General features: G+C 37.0%; 1 protein-coding gene across 5 annotated transcripts in view; it reads left to right on the forward strand.

Moving 5' to 3' along the window:
• The window catches only part of MKLN1 (muskelin 1), a 390,406-nt gene that overhangs the window by 219,067 nt on the left and 149,106 nt on the right, over positions 1–22,233 (forward strand). For all 5 annotated transcript variants that reach the window (XM_065938894.1, XM_065938895.1, XM_065938893.1 and 2 more), the window contains one exon: positions 15,428–15,497. In XM_065938894.1, the coding sequence (XP_065794966.1) occupies positions 15,428–15,497 (70 nt within the window). The remainder of the gene's footprint in view (positions 1–15,427; positions 15,498–22,233) is intronic.

Consider the following 22,233-nt stretch of genomic DNA (forward strand, 5'->3'; position numbering starts at 1 on the left):
GCCTAGCACAATGTCTGGCATATAGAGATCAGTAAATATTTGTTGAAGAACTTCAGCTTATGGTAAGGCCTCTTCACCATGCTCCTGTGTGAAAATTGGGAAGTATTTGAAAGTGAGTGTACAAGCGAATTTTTTTTTTGGGGGGGGAAGCTAAAATTGTTATAGTATACTCTTTAACACTGTACAACTGTGTTGTACTCAAACAGTTCAAAATTGTTTGAGTTGATTTCTATTTTGCATTTTGGATTGTCTTTTTATTGCATATGGTTTTTGTGTCTCAAACATTTTATGCTTTATACATTTATTATTTATTAAATCATAATACCCTTGGCCACAGGTGCCCCTTCTGTACTTTTGTGGTGTTACCCTAGAATAGTGTTTACACATGATGGAAGCTGTTTTACAGTCAGTGGACTGTGTGTTGTTATTGACTGCTGTATAAGAGGAGAATTGTACGTCATTCCTTGAATGAAACAAGTGAAATCTTTTCATAGAATTGTAGAATATTGACATGGCCTCATGAATGCTGGTTTCTAGAGTTGTGCAATGCACTGCTCCTCTTAGAGCTGGAAGAAACTTGAGATCAAGGAATTCAACCCTTCCCTTTACACTACAGTTAAAGGAGTTAAAGTCCTGAGAGATTATGTGATGTGCTTACCCAACAGATTAGTGGCCAAGCCCCAGGGTCTTATCATTCCTAGTCAGAGCTGATTTTTCTAGATGCATTTTGTCACATTATTCAACCAAAGGGCACAGATTTTAGTACGGTATTGTAAAACTATCAGGGGAAAAATATTCTCAGACTTAGCTTGACTGACTTCTTCACATTGAAATTAGAGGTAGCTTTTGAGTATCCAAAACTCTCATTTTAAAATTGACTGGATTTACTGTTAGGTGTACTGAGCATCCATTAGCAGAAAAAAATGTTAAGTGCTCCATTTTTTTTGCCCAAGTGCTGCTTTTTGCGTTTAAGTATTCTTAAGAGCAGCAATTTAAAAGATGTTGCCAGGCAGGCTTAAGATTTGAACATGTTTAATCAAAAAAAGATTTTTAATTTGCTGACTTTAACTCAAAATGTCCAGTAAATTATCTTCTTATAATGCATTTCAATAGTTTGTTCCTGACATGTAGTTGGTAGTGTAAGTAAATATACTACCTTAAAAAATTTGCAAAATAGAGACATAAAACTTGGAAAAAAATTAATGTTGTATCCTGTATTTCAGTTGTCCATGTGTTTCACTATAGATTTTTATAGTCTTAATAGAAAAAAATTAATTATTCACAGCCTTGCCTTTTTTAGTCTATATCTAAGAGACTTAATATGGCTTATTTTTATTTCCTTCAGCTTTCATTTTGCATTGGTAGGAATAAAAATGTACCTTTTAAAATTAAATTAACCCTGATGAAAAAAGGAAACCATTTTAGTCTTTAGCCTGTCTGTTTTATTGATTCTTCTTAACAAGTTCTCTGTTAGTTGTTATTTGTATTTTGCTTTTTAAAATGTGTTTTAGAATGGCATATATTGAGCTTAATCTTAGTAGATTACTTTTCTTTATTATTTGGATCATATAGTTTCTGTATTGAATTGTGTCTTCTGTATTTTTTTTTTTTTTTTGCTGATCATTTATTTGTTTTCTCAGACAATAGTTAAAATGTTAAACATTAGTCATGGGATACCTGGAAGTATGTTTTGATCACATATTTTGGTGGCCAGAAACAGCCTCCTGGGAGCTAGAACCAAAAAGCCATTAATTTCTATTCTGTTATTCCTTGGAGTCTCTTCTATTTTATGTCTGCTGCAGTCTTATCTTACTACTGATTGTCTCATTCTCTCTCTTTTATCTCTTATTCTGTATACTTTTCCCTCTGTTTCATTGGTTCTATTTTTTATACATTATTTTCATATGACCATCCTATCTCTTAGCTAGCCTAGATTTGCTGTCACTGAGGTAGTTGAGTCACAAGTAGAAACATCACTGTCTGTCTGTGATTGCTTCTTCAGCAAAGGCTGTGGATGGGATGTTTCCCCTTTCAGAGATTAGGGCTAGTGAACTAGTATCAAGATTGACAGTTTGTAGTGAAAGAGGTTAATGTCTCTCTTGAGTGTTAAAAGAAGGAAAAACTATACCAGTAATGATGGTAGGTTTTATAGATCTTTGGAAGTTATGAGTAAGGATACTTAAGAACATGTTTTATAGAATGCTGCCATAGTGGCTGTGTCCCTGGTGATGAAGAGTAATGTTAATAATAGTCACTACCCTCAACTAGTGTCTCACTTGCTTTCTAGGAGAGTGCAAATGGATTTTAGGAAGGAGCATCTGGGAGGAAGAACTAAAACTAATCTTTAGTTGACTTTAAGCTTTGAGGGATAATCTGTCACTTAAAAATTTTAAGAAACAGTTATATCTTTATTAATTGCTTCTTTATCACCTATGTCTTTAAAAAGAATAGTTGAGCCCAATTTGACCATCTGATGATGATGTAATCAGTTTTCCATAAGTATGCAAAGTTTGTTGTCATAATATTTTTGCAATACTTCAATACTTATATAAGTAACGTTTATTCTCAAAACCTGAATATGATAAATAGAAGAAGATAAATAAAACTCAATGGTACTTATGCTTCATTTTGGGGCTTCCCTGATAGCTCAGTTGGTAAAGAAACTGCCTGTAATGCAGGAGACCCCAGTTCAATTCCTGGGTTGGGAAGATCCCCTGGAGAAGGGATAGGCTACCCACTCCAGTATTCTTGGGCTTCCCTTGTGGCTCAGCTGGTAATGAATCTGCCTGCAATGCAGTAGACCTGGGTTCAATCCCTGGGTTGGGAAGATCCCCTGGAGAAGGGAAAGGCTACCCACTCCAGTATTCTGGCCTGGAGAATTCCATGGGGTCGCAAAGAGTTGGACATGATTAAGTGACTTTCATTTTGACTTTCATGCTTCATTTTTGGCTTGTATCTGTGCTTTATATATTTGATATAAATTAGGTAATACCACACATGCTTATTAATCTAACTGGATACAAGTGAAAGTCTCTGTCGTGTCCAACTCTTTGCAACCCCATGGACTGTAGCCTGCCAGGCTCCTCTGTCCATGTAATTCTCCAGACAAGAATATTGGAGTGGGTAGCCGTTCCCTTCTCCAGGGGATCTTCCCAATCCAGGGATCAAACCCATGTCTCCCACAATGCAGACAGATTCTTTATCGTCTGAGTCACCAGGGAAGCCCTAGAATACTGGAGTGGCTCGCCTATCCCTTCTCCAACGGATCTTCTCAACCTAGGAATTGAACCCAGGTCTCCTGCATTGCGGGTGCATTCTTTACCAGCTGAGCTACCAGGGAAGCCACAATTGGATACAAATATATATAAATAATAGTTTTTTAACAGTAAAATCATATTTTCTTCTTTGTTTTTTATATTGCAGAAATCCCTACAGTCCCTATCCCTGGCATAGATCTGGCAGTATAGTGTTTTATGATTTATTTCCCTGCTATTGCAACTAGACTCATAAATGAGTCTCTATACATAGATCTTTATATACTGATGATTTTATTTTTATAGAGTAGATTCTGAGAGTGCTAGGTGAAAGAATATGTACAGTTAGAATTTTGATAGATATTGCAAATTGACTTTCCATCAAGGTTGAATTAATGGACATGTCCACAGTTTCTCCCTGAGATTTCCTGTTAAGTAGAGATTTAACTTAAACTATTTGAAGGGTGAAAAAAGATATCTTAATATGTTAATCTGTTTTCCCTGAAACACAGGGATTTAGAAAAAAATTTTTGTTGTTAGTTACTAATCATTAAATTTTAATGACTCTTCAGTAACATGCATTCCACTCATTTTTCATTTTCATTTTATTCTCTAGTGAAACACTGTTTTACTTACTTTAGATATGATTACTAGCTTGTTAGTCATATGAGTTGCAAGTACTTTTTCTAAACTATTGCTTGTTTCCTATCTTTTTAAAGAAGTTTTATTTATTTTAGTTGGAGGATGATTACTTTATAAGATTGTAATGGTTTTTGCCATACAGCAGTATGAATCAGCCATAGGCATACATGTGTCTCCTCTCTTCTGAGCCCCCCTTCCTCCTCCCTCCCCACCCCATCCCTCTAGGTTGTCACAGAGCAGCGGCTTTGGGTGCCCTACGTCATACATCAAATTCACACTGGCTATGTATTTTACGTACGGTAATGTGTATGTCTCAATGCGATTCTTTCAAATCATCTCACCTTCTCCTTCTCTCACTAAGACCAAAAATCTGTTATTTATGTCTTTGTCTCCTTTGCTGCCCTGCACATAGGATCATTGGTGCCATCTTTCTAAATTTCATATATATTTGTTAATATATATCTGTCTTTCTCTTTCTGACTAACTTCACTCTGTATATTAGGTTCTAGGTTCATCTACCTCCTTAGAACTGACTCAAATGCGTTCTTTTTTAAGCTAAGTAATATTCCATTGTGTATATGTACCACAACTTCCTTATCCATTCATCTGCCAATGGACATCTAGGTTGCTTCCATGTCCTACCTTTTGTAAATAGTGCTTCAGTGAACATTGGGGTACGTGTGTCTTTTTCAGTTCTGGTTTCCTCAGGATATATGTCCAGTATATATCCCCAGTAGTGGGATTTCTGGGTCGTATGGCAGTTTTATTCCTAGGTTTTAAGGAATCTCCATACTGTTCTCCATGGTGCTTGGATCAGTTTGCATTCCCACCAACAGTGTAAAAAGGTTCCCTTTTCTCCACACCCTCTCCACCATTTATTGTTAGTAGACTTTTTGATGATGGCCATTCTGACCCATGTGATGCCTTTCCTTTTTTATGGAGTTTTTTTACAATACAAAATTTTAAAATTTTTTTAAATAAAATTTTTGTTTTAAAGCTTCTGTGTTTCTTGACAGAAGGATCTCTAACACTTTTTTGGTTGTATATATTGGCCCTCAATTTTTTTCTAAGATGTTTATGTATGTGTGTATGGTTATATCTTTAATTGAATTAATTTTGTATATGATATTAGATAGGGGTTAACTTATTTTCTTCCTGTGGATATTCACTTGTATAAGCATCATTTCAATATGAAGTATCATTTACCATTGAAATAAAATATCACCTTCATAATATATTAAGTTCTCATCTACACCGGGCTCGATTTCTGGGTTTTTGTTTCTTAGTTCTTGGTTTGTTCCTATACCTGTCCCTACTGTTTTAATTATAAAGAATTTGAAGTGTTTTAAAAGCTGATAAAATGATCTCTTCTCACTTTTCTTTTTTAATAAATTTTCTTGACTCTTTGTGCATTTTTCTATACAAACTTTTTTGTATTGTGTACTCTTTAGGTAAAGCTTCTGATACCTCAGATTATGGGCAGCCTGGCAGTCTTTGTGTTGTGGCCTGGCAGTCTTTGTCTTGTGGCTTTTTGTGTAACATTTCATGTGTTATTAGTTCTCTGTGGTTTGCCATGGGTCACTGGGAACCACCTCTCAGCAACTAGATGCCTTTAGCTAAGAGGGCAAGTACGTTCTTATATTCAGCAGTAAAGCTCTCCTGAAACTCTTTGTGGGCCAGGGAGACTAGCCTGTTGTCCCAGGAATGCTTGTTTAGTTACTGTGTTTCTCTTGGGGAAAGGTGCATCCATGGATCTCATGGTCCTCCTAGTACTAATAAGCTTTTGTGATAATTCTTAAAAGTTCTGGTTCTGGCCTCTGTCACCTTCTGGGCTTAAGAGAGGTACTTGGTAGTTGACTTAGTGTTGGAACTAGAGAGAAATCGTCAGGAATATTTTCAAGCTTCCATCTTTCCAAGCCACCTTAGACCTCACCTCATTTCTGATCTACATCATATTTCTCTTTTATCTATTTTTTAAATTAATATACTTGATTTACAATATTGTATTAGTTTCAAGTGTACATATTTCTCTTTAATTTTATAAACTTTAAATTACAGATAACAAATATATTAATATATTTGTTTAATATAATTAATATACTCTATGCTTTAATAGAATCACTTGAATTTTTTTCCTTTTAGTGCTGTTTGTTCATATCTATCAAATATTTATTAAGCACTTTCTGTGTGACAACTTTTAAGTTTGGAGTTAGGCAAATGAAGTGAATACTATCCAAATCCTGTCTGCTCAGCAGCACTGAACATAGTTTTTCACTTCTTTGTTCTCAGAATACTTCTTCATTTGATGTCACAGTTTCTAAGTTTTCAGTCTCTTCATCTTTGGTCCTTTTCAGCCTCCTTTGCTTGATCTTTCTCTTCTGGCCCCCAGATAATGGACCCTCCAGAGCTTAGTCAGTCCTTCCACTTCTCTGTGCATGCCAAGGTGCTTCAATTGTATCCAACTCTTTGCGACCCCACAGATGTAGCCTGCTAGGCTCCTCTGTCTGTGGGTTTCTCCAGGCAAAGATACTGGAGTGGGTTGCTGTTTCCTCCTCCAAAGGATTTTCCAGACCCAGGGATCGAACCCATGTCTCTTATGTCTCCTGCATTGGAAGCAGGTTCTTTACCATTAGTGCCATGTGGGGAGTGTAGGGGAGGGGTGCAACTTCTCTTCTACCTCCTTTTTATCTGCTGAGTTATTTCAGTTAGTGTCATAGCTTTATATATTTTAGATTTGATATACTAATGGCTCTATTTTTTCATCTCTGGCATTTCCCCTGAATTTCAGCCTCAGTTAATCCAGCTGCTGAAGCTTCAATGGGTTGTTTTATAGGCATTTCAGAATTCACAAGACCATAACATACTGAAAGTATTTGCTCCTTCGGTTTTGCATTTAGTGATCTATCTGCTCATTTTTCAGATTTTGACATGACTAACTCCCTCACATTATTCAGGTCTGTTTCTCTTCTACTTTGCTTTGATTTTCTTCATAGTACTATTAATCCTCACTGCTACTTTCACATTGTATAGATGTTTGTTTATTAATTTTCTAGATGCTGAGAGACTTTAATATCCTGCTACTGTTTTATTAGTTTCTTCTGGCACTGTGTTTTTTACTTTATTTTTATTTTCATTTAACTCATTGGCTCAATCCTAGTTTGAACTCTTATTATCTTAGAGTTATTGTTTTCCTCCAGTCCAAACTTTTTTTTAATTTTATTTTTTTCTCTTTCCCTTTGAGCCCTTTAATCCCAGTTAATACTTTTTCTTTAAATTCCTCCTAGTTTTGCAAAGATTGTATCTGCCATACATGTCTTTTATCTGTTACTAGTCATTCTATTAATGTGTGTGTACTTTCATGTAATAGTAATGTTACTACTATACACTCAGTTCAGAGGATATCTCACTGTGTTATTTTAGGCCATTTGTATGTCTGGCTGTTTTAGGTTCTTTGTGTTAATACTGTCATTCTGTTTTACATTTTGTGTTTTCAGTGTGTCCTGCATTCATTTAATCTTCTCTTAGCCCCTTTTTGCTATTTTGTTGTTGTTGGTATTCTGTCTCAAATAATTTATAAGATAGGTAGTATGTTTTTATTCTAAATTTCAGTATTCTTGAGTCTCTTTTTATCAGTTTCAGAAACATTATTATTTTTTTCCCAATTATTTTTATTAGTTGGAGGCTAATTACTTTACAATATTGTAGTGGTTTTTACCATACATTGACATGAATCAGCCATGGATTTACATGTGTTCCCCATCCTGAACCTCCCTCCCCATCCCATCCCTCTGGGTCATCCCAGTGCACCAGCCCCGAGCACCAGTCTCATGCATCCAACCTGGACTGGCGATCTGTTTCACACTTGATAATATACATGTTTCGATGCTATTCTCTCAGATCATTCCACCCTCGCCTTCTCCCATAGAGTCCAAAAGTCTGTTCTATACATCTGTGTCTCTTTTGCTGTCTTGCCTATAGGGTTGTTGTTACCATCTTTCTAAATTCCATATATATGCGTTAGTATACTGTATTGGTGTTTTTCTTTCTGGCTTACTTCACTCTGTATAATGGGCTCCAGTTTCATCCATCTCATTAGAACTGATTCAAATGAATTCTTTTTAATGGTTGAGTAATCGTCCATTGTGTATATATACCACAGCTTTCTTATCCATTCGTCTGCTGATGGGCATCTAGGTTGCTTCCACGTCCTGGCTATTATAAACAGTGCTGCAGTGAACATTGGGGTGCACGTGTCTCTTTCAGGTCTGATTTCCTCAGTGTGTATGCCCAGGAGTGGGATTGCTGGGTCATACGGCAGTTTTATTTCCAGTTTTTTAAGAAATCTCCACACTGTTTTCCATAGTGGCTGTACTAGTTTGCATTCCCACCAACAGTGTAAGAGGGTTCCGTTTTCTCCACACCCTCTCCAGCATTTATTGCTTGTAGACTTTTGGATAGCAGCCATCCTGACTGGCGTGTAATGGTACCTCATTGTGGTTTTGATTTGCATTTCTCTGATAAAGAGTGATTTTGAACATCTTTTCATGTGTTTGTTAGCCACCTGTATGTCTTCTTTGGAGAAATGTCTGTTTAGATCTTTGGCCCCAGAAACATTATTCTTAGGAGCTTTGAAAATGATGAAATTAACTCACATGTCATTTGATCTCCCTTCCCCCAATATATTATACTTTGTGATTTTTGTGGTCCCAATTTATCATAGTTATATTAGGTTTTCTTCCATACTTTATAACATTCATATCAGAATGATTTTTTTCTCCCTAGTTTTATAGCTTTAGTTTGTAACAGTACTGCAGTCTTTCCATAGAGTTCTTATCTTTTTTTGTAATGCTTAATGAAAACATATCTTTGTTTTTCTGATTATATGTTGATGTGTTAGTTTTAGAATATTTGAAAAGTACAAAAAAGTGCAAAGAAGGAAGAAAGTCACTGTAACCTCACCATTGATAGCTATATTAGCAATTTAGCATATCTTCTTGGCCTTTTCTTTTCATGCACGAACATTATTATTACTTACAATACTTGATTCATTGTACATACTCTGTAAACTACCTTTTCCCTTCACTCACTGTGTAATAAACATTTGTCAACAGCATTAAAGTGAGGCCATAGCATACATTATGATTACATGGTATTCTGTAACATAGACATTTCATAAGTTTTTTTTTAACACATCCTCTGTTGTTAGACAATTAGGTTGTTTACAATTTACTGTTATAAATTGAATTGTGATGAATGTGGATGTTTTAAATCCCCTGGGTTATTGTTTAGGTTAAGTTCCAGAAAGTGAAATATGCTAAAGCTGTGTACTGTGGTGATTAAAAGCATTGACTTTGGAGTCAGATCACCTTGGGTTGAGATTCTTATTCTTTTGGTGTGTAGGGGGGCTTCTTTTGTAGATCAGTTGGTAAAGAATCTGCCTGTATTGCAGGAGACGTGGGTTCGATTCCTGGGTTGGGAAGATCCCTTGGGGGAGGAAATGGCAACTCACTCCAGTATTCTTGCCTGGAGAATCCCATGGACAGAGGAGCCTGGCAGGCTATAATCCATGGGGTTGCAAAGAGTCGGATGCGACTAAGCGCTACCACCACTTTGGTATATTAATTTATCTCTCTCAGTTTCTTAATCTGTATGTTGAAGGTAATAGTTTATATATGGAAAGCACTTAGACCAGGATGTCTTAGTCTGTGATGTCATAAAAACTCAGAAATGTTAGATATAAACATCATCATCATCATCATCATCATCATCATCATCATGACTGTTATCATTTAGAAGGAGAAAGTAGGGAAAGCCACCAGGTATGACCTAAATCAAATCCCTTATGACTATACAGTGGAAGTGAGAAATAGATTTAAGGAACTAGATCTGACAGACAGAGTGCCTGACGAACTATGAACGGAGGTTCGTGACATTATAGAGGAGACAGGGATCAAGACCATCCCCATGGAAAAGAAATGCAAAAAGGCAAATGGCTGTCTGAGGAGGCCTTACAAATAGCTGTGAAAAGAAGAGAAATGAAAAGCAAAGAAGAAAATGAAAGATATTCCCATTTGAATGCAGAGTTCCAAAGAATAGCCAGGAGAGATAAGAAAACCTTCCTCAGTGATCAATGCAAAGAAATAGAGGAAAACAACAGAATGGGAAAGACTAGAGAGCTCTTCAAGAAAATTAGAGATACCAGGGGACCATTTCATGCAAAGATGGGTTTGATAAAGGACAGAAATGGTATGGACCTAACAGAAGCAGAAGATATTAAGAAGAGGTGGCAAGAATACACAAAAGAACTGTACAAAAAAGATCTTCACAACCCAGATAATAATGATGGTGTGATCACTCACCTAGAGCCAGACATACTGGAATGTGAAGTCAAGTGGGCCTTAGAAAGCATCACTACGAACAAAGCTAGTGGAGGTGATGGAATTCCAGTTGAGCTATTTCAAATCCTAAAAGATGATGCTGTGAAAGTGCTGTACTCAATATGACAGCAAATTTGGATAACTCAGCAGTGGCCACAGGACTGGAAAAGATCAGTTTTCATTCCAATCCCAAAGAAAGGCAATGCCAAAGAATGTTCAAACTACCACATGATTGCACTCATCTCACACGCTAGTACAGTAATGCTCAAAATTCTCTAAGCCAGGCTTCAGCAATACGTGAACCATGAATGTCAGATGTTCAAGCTGGTTTTAGAAAAGGCAGAGGAACCAGAGATCAAATTGCCAACATCCACTGGATCATCAAAAAAGCAAGAGAGTTCCAGAGAAACATCTGTTTCGGCTTTATTGACTTTGACTGTGTGGATCACAATAAGCTGTGGAACATTCTGAAGGAGATGGGAATACCAGACCACCTGACCCACCTCTTGAGAAACCTGTATGCAGGTCAGGAAGCAACTGTTAGAACTGGACATGGAACAACAGACTGGTTCCAATTAGGAAAAGGAGTACATCAAGGCTGTATATGGTCACCCTGCTTATTTAACTTATATGCAGAGTACATCATGAGAAACGCTGGGCTGGAGGAAGCACAAGCTGGAATCAAGATTGCCGGGAGAAATATCAATAACCTCAGATATACAGATGGCACCACCCTTATGGCAGAAAGTGAACAGGAACTAAAGAGCCTCTTGATGAAAGTGAAAGAGGAGAGTGAAAAAGTTTTCTTAAAGCTCAACATTCAGAAAACTAAGATCATGGCATCTGGTCCCATCACTTCATGGGAGATGGATGGGGAAACAGTGGAAACAGTGTCAGACTTTATTTTTTTGGCTCCAAAATCACTGCAGATGGTGATTACAGACATGAAATTAAAAGACGCTTACTCCTTGGAAGGAAAGTTATGACCAACCTAGATAGCATGTTAAATAGCAGAGACATTACTTTGCCAACAGAAGTCTGTCTAGTCAAGGTTATGGTTTTTCCAGTGGTTATGTATGAATGTGAGATTTGGACTGTGAAGAAAACTGAGCGCCGAAGAATTGATGCTTTTGATCTGTGGTGTTGGAGAAGACTTGAGAATCCCTTGGACAGCAGGGAGATCCAACCAGTCCATCCTAAAGGAGATCAGTCCCGAGTGTTCGTTGGAAGGACTGATGCTGAAGCTGAAACTCCAATACTTTGGCCACCTCATGCGAAGAGTTGACTCACTGGAAAAGACCCTGATGCTGGGAGGGATTGGGGGCTGGAGGAGAAGAGGCCGACAGAGGATGAGATGGCTGAATGGCATCACCAACTCGATGGACATGAATTTGCGTAAACTCTGGGAGTTTGTGATGGACAGGGAGGCCTGGCGTGCTGCGATTCATGGGTTCGCAAAGAGTCAGACACGACTGAGCGACTCAACTGAGCTGACCATATTTGAAATGTTTTGATATATATATAGTATATTGAAATTCTCTCTTGAAAAGTTGTGTCAATTTGCATTTCTGCCAGCAAAATATGAGAGTACCATTTTACCAGCTCTGGCCAACAACTGCAGTTATGATTCAAATAGGTTGTTTTGAGTATAGGCTCAATTTTATAGGGATAATGTGTATCTTTGTTTTAATCTATAATTTTTGCTTATTATCGATTTTGAATAGTTGGGTTTGCCAGTTTTGTATGGGCTCTTTATACTTAGTCATTCAGTCGTGTCCAACTCTTTGTGACCCCATGGACTGTAGCCCACCAGACTCCTCTGTCCATGGAATTCTCCAGGCAAGAATACTGGAGTGGGTTGCCATGCCCTCTTTCAGGGGATCTTCCCAACCCAGGGATCGACCTGGGTCTCCCACATTGCAGGCAGTGTCTTTACCATCTGAGCCATGTGGGAAGGCTGCATTTTTTACATTGCCTATATTTTTTTAGCTGGTTTTTATCTTTTAGAATGCTTGTGGTCATTTCTTGTATTAATGTTTTATCTTTGTAAAATGTGTATGTAAAGAAAATTCTTTTTCTTATAGTTTTGTCTTAAAAAAAAATTCACTCATCCTTTTGACATTTATTAAGTACCTTTTCTGTAATAGGTATAGATCCAACTTTTAAAAAATACCCTTTTTATTTTAAAATGATTTTAGATGTATAGAAAAGTTGCAGCGATAATATAGAGTTCCCATATGCCCCTCATCTAGTTTCTCCTGTTGATAATAACATCTTATATTACCACGTACATTTGTCATGACCAAGATACCAACATTGATACATCACTGTTTGCTAAATTTCACATTTTATTTGAATTTTGTTAGATTTCCTATTAATGTCTTCTGATCCAGCATCCCACTCAAGATACCATTACTTTTAGTTATCTTGTGCCTTTATTCTCTTCTGGTCTGTGATGGTTTTTCAATCTTTCCTTATTTTTCATTGTATTGATAGTTTGAGGAGTATTGGTCATGTATTTTGTTGAGTATTCCTAAGTCTGAATCTGATGTTTTTCTGATCGTTAGACTAGAGTTATTTATATCAGTAGAGACTCAGGGATATTTGGGTTGTAATTCAGTACTCCATTTTTTTTTTTTTTCTGTTTAATTATTTTAACTTTGGCCATTCATTCTTTCATGTTGGCTCCTCTATGTCCCTTTGACATGCCCCACCCCCCCCACCCTTTTCATACTGTTCATGGGGTTCTCAAGGCAAGAATACTGAAGTGGTCTGCCATTCCTTTCTTCAGGGGACCACATTCTGTCAGACCTCTCCACCATGACCCATCCGTCTTGGGTGGCCACACATGGCATGGCTTAGTTTCATTGAGTTAGACAAGACTGTGGTCTGTGTGATCAGATTGGCTAGTTTTCTGTGATTATGGTTTCAGCGTGTCTGCCCTCTGATGCCTTCTAGCAACACCTGCCATCTTACTTGGGTTTCTCTTACCTTGGACGTGGGGTGTCTCTTTACGGCTGCTCCAGCAATGTGCAGCCGCTGCTCCTTACCTTGGACGAGGGGTACCTCCTCGTGGCGCCCCTCCTGACTTTGAATGTGGAGTAGCTCCTCTTGGCCCTCCTGCACCTGCAAAATGATAGGATACTGAAAGAGGAACTCCCCAGGTCAGTAGGTGCCCAATATGCTACTAGAGATCAGTGGAGAAATAACTCCAGAAACAATGAAGGGATGGAGCCAAAGCAAAAACAATACCCAGTTGTGGATGTGACTGGTGATGGAAGCAAGGTCCAATGCTGTAAAGAGCACTATTGCATAGGAACCTGGAATCTTAGGTCCATGAATCAAGGCAAATTGGAAGCGGTCAAACAGGAGATGGCAAGAGTGAACGTTGACATTCTAGGAATGTTCACATTCAGTGAACTAAAATGGACTGTAATGGGTGAATTTAACTCAGATGACCATTATATCTCCTACTGTGGGCAGGGATCCCTTAGAAGAAATGGAGTAGCCATCATGGTCAACAATAGAGTCTGAAATGCAATACTTGGATGCAATCTCAAAAATGACAGGATGATCTCTGTTCGTTTCCAAGGCAAACCATTCAGTATCACAGTAATCCAAGCCTATGCCCCAACCAGTAACGCTGAAGAACCTGAAGTTGAACCGTTGTATGAAGACCTACAAGACCTTTTTGAACTAAGATCCAAAAAAGATGTCCTTTTCATTATAGGGAACTGGAATGCAAAAATAGGATGTCAAGAAACACCTGGAGTAACAGGCAAATTTGGCCTTGGAGTACGTAATGAAGCAGGGCAAAGGCTAGTAGAGTTTTGCCAAGAGAACACACTGCTCATAGCAAACACCCTCTTCCAACAACACAAGAGAAGACTCTACACATGGACTCGATGGACATGAGTTTGAGTAGACTCTGGGAGTTGGTGATGGACAGGGAGGCCTGGCGTGCTGCAATTCACAGGGTCACAATGAGTCTGACACGACTGAGCGACTGAACTGAATTGAACCCTCTCACCCCCTCGCCATTGTGGTTGTTTTGAGTACTACAAGATGTTCTAGACTAATGTTCTGAATTCCCTGCTCTACGCCTAGCATCAGCTCCTTTCCAAGAATCCCTATTTTCTTTTATTGGACTGTGGTATGTAGAAACCAAGAATTGGTATTGAGTGTACTCACTGCTACTGGAGTGTCACTGATTCTATTAAATAATTATTAATATCAATATCTATTAAATATTAATATCAATATCTATTAAATAATATTAATATCAAACTGAATATTAATATGAGTTCACACTGAGGTCTCTGACTTTATTTCAGTACCGTTGGGTTTATTTCAACCTTCATCCCCTTGCTTTTCTGTTACTTTCCACTCCAAAGTGAGAAGCTTGACTCCCGTCATCTACTGTCCATTTACTGTTTGTTTGACACCAGTATAAAGTGTTTCAGAATTAACCCATATCTCTCTGAGAAATAACTTTATCAAATAAAGTAGTTTTTTAATGTGTGATTCTGTTTGTCTTTAGCCTTACAATTTCCAGTGAAAGCACCACCTTCTAAAGTTACATATATCAGTTCCTTTTTTCATAGGTCTGTTTTAGATGCTGGGCTTAAAAGACCTCCTTGATCCAAAGATTGAAAAAAAAATAGATGTAGATATTTATATAAATTATACACATATGTGTGTGTATATATGATATCATATTAATTATTAAGTTTTTAATTTACCTTAAATTCCTAAATATATATATTTATATACGCACACATATATGTGTGTATAAATAGATAGCATTAATTATTAGTGTTTTTTTACTTTGTTTACCTTAAATTCCTAAGTACACCTGTAGTTCATTTTGTCACTTGATATGAATTAGAGCTCTCTCTCTCTCTGTGTGCACAAATTTATAAATAAAATACTTTTTTTCAGTTGTTTAAAATACTACCTTTATCATATTTAAAAACCTTAAAACTGCTAAACATTTTTTGTGTTTCTTGTTCTGTTTTTTTTCTTCTTATTCAAGTTCCCAGTATTATATAACTTAGTGATAATTTTAATATCTGTTAGATTATTCCTCTCTTTTCATATTTTTCTTCAAATATTCTTTTAATTAAATGTATAACTTCCTTTTCTTTATTTCAGGAACATTTTAGTTGATAAACCAAATGACCAGTCTTCAAGGTGGTCTTCAGAGAGCAACTACCCTCCACAGGTAAGATTATGTTTAATTCCTGATTCCATTTAGAAGTCAGATTTTAAATAGGCAAGTACTGAATGGATAACAGTTATCTGGATTACATCAGTAGTTTATTCAGTCTTTGAAACTGTTTGGTAAGTTTTTATTTCCCCTTTTTTTGTTTGTTTACATTTTGGAAGAATTTTTATTTCATAGGCAAATATAGTGTGGGGTTTGATGAAGCATAGACTTTTTATTTCTCTCTACTGGAACATTTAAAACAATTTTTTTTTTTTGGATTACTAATGATACAAAACTAAGTCTCTTGTTATATTTCGAGGAAAATGTTAACTAAAAAAAACTGGTTATGGTGTTGTTACTATTTCAGTAGTAACTTATCAGAGTACAGATCTGAACAGTTTGTGGCTTCTGCTGCACTTAAATTCAAGTCATTCTATAGATATTTAAGGTGATGTTAGTAAACTAAACTTTCACTTAGCGATTCAGTAACTGCCTTTTAGAAAAAATAAACTTAACATAATTTGTTATTGTACTAAAGAACTATACTTAGATGATATTAGGACTGTGAGCTAAATTGTTTCCTTGACAAATAATGTCTGAGGTCATCTGAAGTAAAAAATAATCATATTTCATTTATACACTTTCAGCATTAACACTTATTATGTCCATATCCTTGAGGAAATTAATGCTCTGAAAGGTAAAGAAGTTGGATAACTAAAACTTAATTTTTAATTTTATTGTAATTCTTGAAAACCTAGTCTCTGTACTTATTTTTCATTTTAATTGTTTTTTTACTGTTTACAGACCTTTTTGGATCACCTCATGTTTTAAGTGTTTCATTGCAAAATATAATATACTTAAAGGAAAAAAAATACATACTTATATATAAAATTTAAAGAATAATAAAACAAATACTTGTTTCCTCTCAGCCGTCTTTAGAAATGGAAAACTACTGCAACCTTTGAAGCTTCCTGTGAGCACCATCTTGTATCTGTCCTCTAATCCCACTTCTGTAATTATTATTTCATATTTGTTAACCATATTCTCACAGTATTATATATGTATTGTTTATAAATTCCTGTGATTTACGTTTTGTCTGGCTTTGACTTTATGTAAATATAGTAGAAATTGAATCACTCATTTATACATTTTCTGTGGCTTTTTGTTTGTTTGTTAAGCATTATGATGATAATGTTGCTGAGTATAATTGTAGTTAGTTAGTTTTGACTGACCTTCCCCAGAGGTGCTACTGGTAAAGAACCCGCCTGCCAGTGCAGGAGACATAAGAGTCATGGGTTCCATCCCTGGGTTGGGAAGATCCTCTGAAGGAGAGTATGGCTACCCACTCCAGTATTCTTGCCTGGAGAATCCCATGGACAGGGGGTCCTGGTGGGCTATAGTCCATAGGTTGCAAGGAGTCAGACACAATTGAAGTGACATAGCACACACAGTTTTAACTGTTTGGTATTCTAGTATATCAGTATGCGAAAATGTATTTATCTGTTTTTCAATTTGATAGGCTTTTGAGTTTTTATAGTTTTTTGCTCTTAGGAACAGAGCACTATAAACATTCTTGTATGTTTTTTCCTGATACACACATACAAGAGTTTCTTTAGGGTATGTACCTTGGCATACAGTTGCTGGCTCATAGAAGATATGTGTATTTGAGTTCAATCTGGTAATGCAAAAGTTTTTAGAAAATGGCTCTATAATTTGTACTCTGATTGGCAATGTATGAAAGTTGTGTCTTGTACTCTCCCCATCATTTCTATGACTGATTTTTAGATTTTGCCAGACTGGTGGATTGTTCATTGTAACTCAGAGTTAGGTTTCTGTGAGCCTCTTGTTACTCTTGGTTACTGGATTTTTATCAACCAATCCATGCATAATGTTGCTTTATATGCATTTTTGTTTAAAGTCATCTTACTTTGAGTATATGGTTTATTCATTTCATTGAACTCACAGCCAATAGCACTATTAACTCTTGCCCAAATAAAGCTTATCTGACAAACATATTTTCTCTGTAAGGCACATTGCCGTCTTCTTTTATTTAAAAACATCAGACAGCACTTCAGCACTACACTTGGGGACCATTTTAGCAGTGAAACACCAACAACAAACACAAAAATATTTTAAAACGTGGCACTAAACAGACCGAGAAAAAGACACTCATATGAGAGCACATGTGCAGGGTCCCTTGTTTGACCTTAGCTCAGAGAGTACGTGCATGCCTGGTCAGTCTCTAAGTCGTGTCCAGCTCTTTGCAACCCCATGGACTAGCCCCCCCGGCTCATCTGTCCATGGGACTGCATATGGCAACTTAAGTTTTTTGCTGCTCTGTGCATGTCCAGGAATGACTGAGAATATTGATTTGATGTTACAAATAAATTTTAATGAGTAGATGAATTTGCAAGTACCAGATCCGTGAAAAGATAGGAGCAGCTGTACTGTAACCAGCAATTCTTTTATCATATTTTAAACAGGTCTGAGATTAGAAAGAAAGGAAAAGAGGACTCTGAAAAATCAAAAACAATGTGATGAGATTTTTAGGTTCTAAGAACCTTTTCTTAGGAATCCACTTTGCATTTAATGTTATTCTCTTTGCTTCATTGTTTCTTCAGGTTTCAGCAGCTGGAAGCAGCTTTGAGCATGGGGAGCATAGCTATGAAAGATAGGCACATCAACAGCAACTTGATAACTGACCAAGTGTCATAAAAGGGAAGATAGAATAAGTAACAAATAGATAACCAACAGTGTGACATTTAGAGAGTCTTTAGTGCAAGAATACTCTGTATTTCATTAACCTATAGGGTAGTGTTTACAGTAAACTTTCTACAATGATGAATATATTCTTATAATCTGCACTGTATTGTCTGGCAGTTGCTAACAGCAGATAGCTGTTGATTATTTGAAATGAGTCTAGTACAATTAAGGAATGCAGTTTTAAATTTTACTTAATTTTAATTAGTTTAGAATACATAGCCCCAGGTGGCTAGTGGCTATGTATTAGACTACACAGATCTAAGGCATTGCTGTTATTAGGATATACTGTTTGATATATAGTGCTTGACTCTGTCAGTAAGATATTGTATTATGTTTAGTATGTGCAGCTCAAGCAGATACGGAAGTTAATAGTGCAGTTATTTAGAAAAGAATGGGAAACAAACTCAAAGCCTTTCAACTACTCCTTTTTTAACCATAAAGAATAAGGACTATGTGCATACATGGATGCTAGGATGTATGGCATGTTTTGAGAATGGGACCCCAGAGTGAATGAACTTTAAACACTTTTCTAAAGCTTGTGTTGGGCTATTAATAGGGTAGATAAAAATAGAAATATTTTTCTTGTAATATATGTTAAGATTTTTTTCATGTGGCTACTCAGTTGTCAGGACATAAATACATAGTGTTTGGACATAACTACTTAGTAAGTAGAATTGTTGATATTTCTTTTGACCTTGGATTCTCTATTAGTCATTCAGTTGCTGTCTAACAAATTACCACATAAGTTAGCAGTTAAAAACACACATTATTTCACCCTGTTTCTGAGGGTCAGATTTTGGCTCAGGAGGAAAAAACAGTACTTATCTACAAGGTAATGATTGAATACATTTTTCATGGAGTATTGTCAGCCATTTAAACAGTGAACTGGCTTCATACCAGTTGACTTGGAGGAATTTCCTCCATAAATTGAGAAAAGCATGATGCAGAGAAACATCTGTAATAGGATCCTACTATTGTTACCTGAATAACAACTCTCCCTCCTTTAACAGTCTGTATGTGTGTATATGTGTGTATTTTTATTTGATACAGTGAGATGAGGTAAAGATGTGGAAGGATATATATCTGGTTAATGATGTTGGTTATTTAAGAGGGGTGGAGATGAGAGAGGAAGGGGAGATAAAAGAATCATTTGAAAGAGTTGTTCCCATGAAAACAACATATATGATATTTGAATCATGTAAAGTATGTGTCTGTGTGTGAGTGTGTACAGCAAGGTTCAGCCGAATCATCAAAATGGTGGTGGTTGTGTCAGAATAATGGAATTTAGGAATTTTAATTTCTTTTAAATTTTGTTCTTACGCTTTTGTCTTGATTCTCATTTTCAACTTATAATTTATATAATTAGAAAAAAGAGTGAAAGCCATTTCCATTGTGGAAGGAAGCAAATATTTGGTGACCTAGTGAGAAAGCATTTCTATGAATTTTGGATCATCTGTCTGTACTGCTTAGGGAGTAAATGTAGCATAAACGAAAACCCCATACATACTTTAAGATAGTAATTTCCTCCTTCTCCCACATCAGATATGTTTTATCAGTTCAGTTCAGTTGCTCAGTCGTGTCCGACTCTTTGCAACCCCCTGAACTGCAGCATGCCAGGCCTCCCTGTCCATCACCAACTCTCGGAGTCCCGGAGTCCCCCCAAACCCATGTCTATTGTGTCAGTGATGCCATCCAACCATTTCATCCTCTGTCGTCCCCTTCTCCTCCCGCCCTCAATCTTTCCCAGCATCAGGGTCTTTTCAAATGAGTCAGCTCTTCGCATGAGGTGGCCAAAGTACTGGAGTTTCAGCTTAAACATCAGTCTTCCCAGTGAACACCCAGGACTGATCTCCTTTAGGATGGACTGGTTGGATCTCTCTGCAGTCCAAGGGACTCTCAAGAGTCTTCTCCAACACCACAGTTCAAAAGCATCAATTCTTCGGCGCTCAGCTTTCTTCACAGTCCAAATCTCACATCCATACATGACCACTGGAAAAACCATAGCCTTGACTAGGTGGACCTTCGTTGGCAAAGTAATGTCTGTGCTTTTTAATATGCTATCTGGGTTGGTCACAACTTTCCTTCCAAGGAGTAAGTGTCTTTTAATTTCATGGCTGCAGTCATCTTCTGCAGTGATTTTGGAGCCCAAAAAGTAAAGTCAGCCACTGTTTCCCCATCCATCTCCCATGAAGTGATGGGACCAGATGCCATGATCTTAGTTTTCTGAATGTTGAGCTTTAAGAAAACTTTTTCACTCTCCTCTTTCACTTTCATCAAGAGGCTCTTTAGTTCCTGTTCACTTTCTGCCATAAGGGTGGTGCCATCTGTATATCTGAGGTTATTGATATTTCTCCCGGCAATCTTGATTCCAGCTTGTGCTTCCTCCAGCCCAGCGTTTCTCATGATGTACTCTGCATATAAGTTAAATAAGCAGGGTGACCATATACAGCCTTGATGTACTCCTTTTCCTAATTGGAACCAGTCTGTTGTTCCATGTCCAGTTCTAACAGTTGCTTCCTGACCTGCATACAGGTTTCTCAAGAGGTGGGTCAGGTGGTCTGGTATTCCCATCTCTTTCAGAATTTTCCACAGTTTATTGTGGTCCACACAGTCAAAGGCTTTGGCATAGTCAATAAAGCAGAAATAGGTGTTTTCTGGAACTCTCTTGCTTTTTCGATGATCCAGTGGATGTTGGCAATTTGATCTCTGGTTCCTCTGCCTTTTCTAAAACCAGCTTGAACATCTGGAAGTTCACGGTTCACATATTGCTGAAGCCTGGCTTGGAGAATTTTGAGCATTACTATACTAGCGTGTGAGATGAGTGCAATCATGTGGTAGTTTGAACATTCTTTGGCATTGCCTTTCTTTGGGATTGGAATGAAAACTGACCTTTTCCAGTCCTGTGGCCACTGCTGAGTTATCCAACTTTGCTATTATATTGAGTGCAGCACTTTCACAGCATCATCTTTCAGGATTTGAAATAGCTCAACTGGAATTCCATCACCTCCACTAGCTTTGTTTGTAGTGATGCTTCCTAAGGCCCACCTGACTTCACATTCCAGGATGTCCGGCTCTAGGTGAGTGATCACACCATCGTTATTATCTGGGTTGTGAAGATCTTTTTTGTACAGTTCTTTTGTGTATTCTTGCCACCTCTTCTTAATATCTTCTGCTTCTGTTAGGTCCATACCATTTCTGTCCTTTATCGAACCCATCTTTGCATGAAATGTTCTCTTGGTGTCTCTAATTTTCTTGAAGAGATCTCCAGTCTTTCCCATTCTGTTGTTTTCCTCTATTTCTTTGCATTGATCACTGAGGAAGGTTTTCTTATCTCTCCTTGCTATTCTTTGGAACTCTGCATTCAAATGGGAATATCTTTCCTTTTCTTCTTTGCTTTTCATTTCTCTTCTTTTCTCAGCTATTTGTAAGCTCTCCTCAGACAGCTATTTTGCTTTTTTGCTTTTATTTTTCTTGGGGATGGTCTTGCTCCAAAGTTACTAATACTTGCACAGAAAACACATCTTTCAGGGTGATTGGGGAATGCCCTAGGGTTGATTAAAATGTACATGTGGTTATATATGTCTTGATAATTCTTTTAAGAAAGGTTGAATCATAATTTTTCTACTACAACTATAAGTTCTTTCTGAGGTAGTTTAAATAAAAGCACGGTATTAGGTAATATTCTTTGCTTTCTGGGCCTGGAGAGAGAAGAGTTGAAAGTTTAACGAATTGTGGGTATCCTGCTTTTGAAAGTCAAGAAACTTTAGTGATTATTTAATACAGTTGGGGTGTGTGTGTGTTATAGCTTTAGCAATACACTCCTGTTATTCTTTCTGTTTGGTGAACCGTAACAATATTATGGGAATGAGTTTTGTAAAGTCAGGAATAAACAAATTATATGTATTTTAATGTAATTTCTATCTGTGGAACCAGGATACAAGCAAATTCATGAAGTTTCTTTATGGTGTTTTGCCCTAGTTTGTGAAAA

Source organism: Muntiacus reevesi, chromosome 6 (genome assembly GCF_963930625.1).
Source record: "Muntiacus reevesi chromosome 6, mMunRee1.1, whole genome shotgun sequence".
Classification (NCBI taxonomy): Eukaryota; Metazoa; Chordata; class Mammalia; order Artiodactyla; family Cervidae; genus Muntiacus; species Muntiacus reevesi.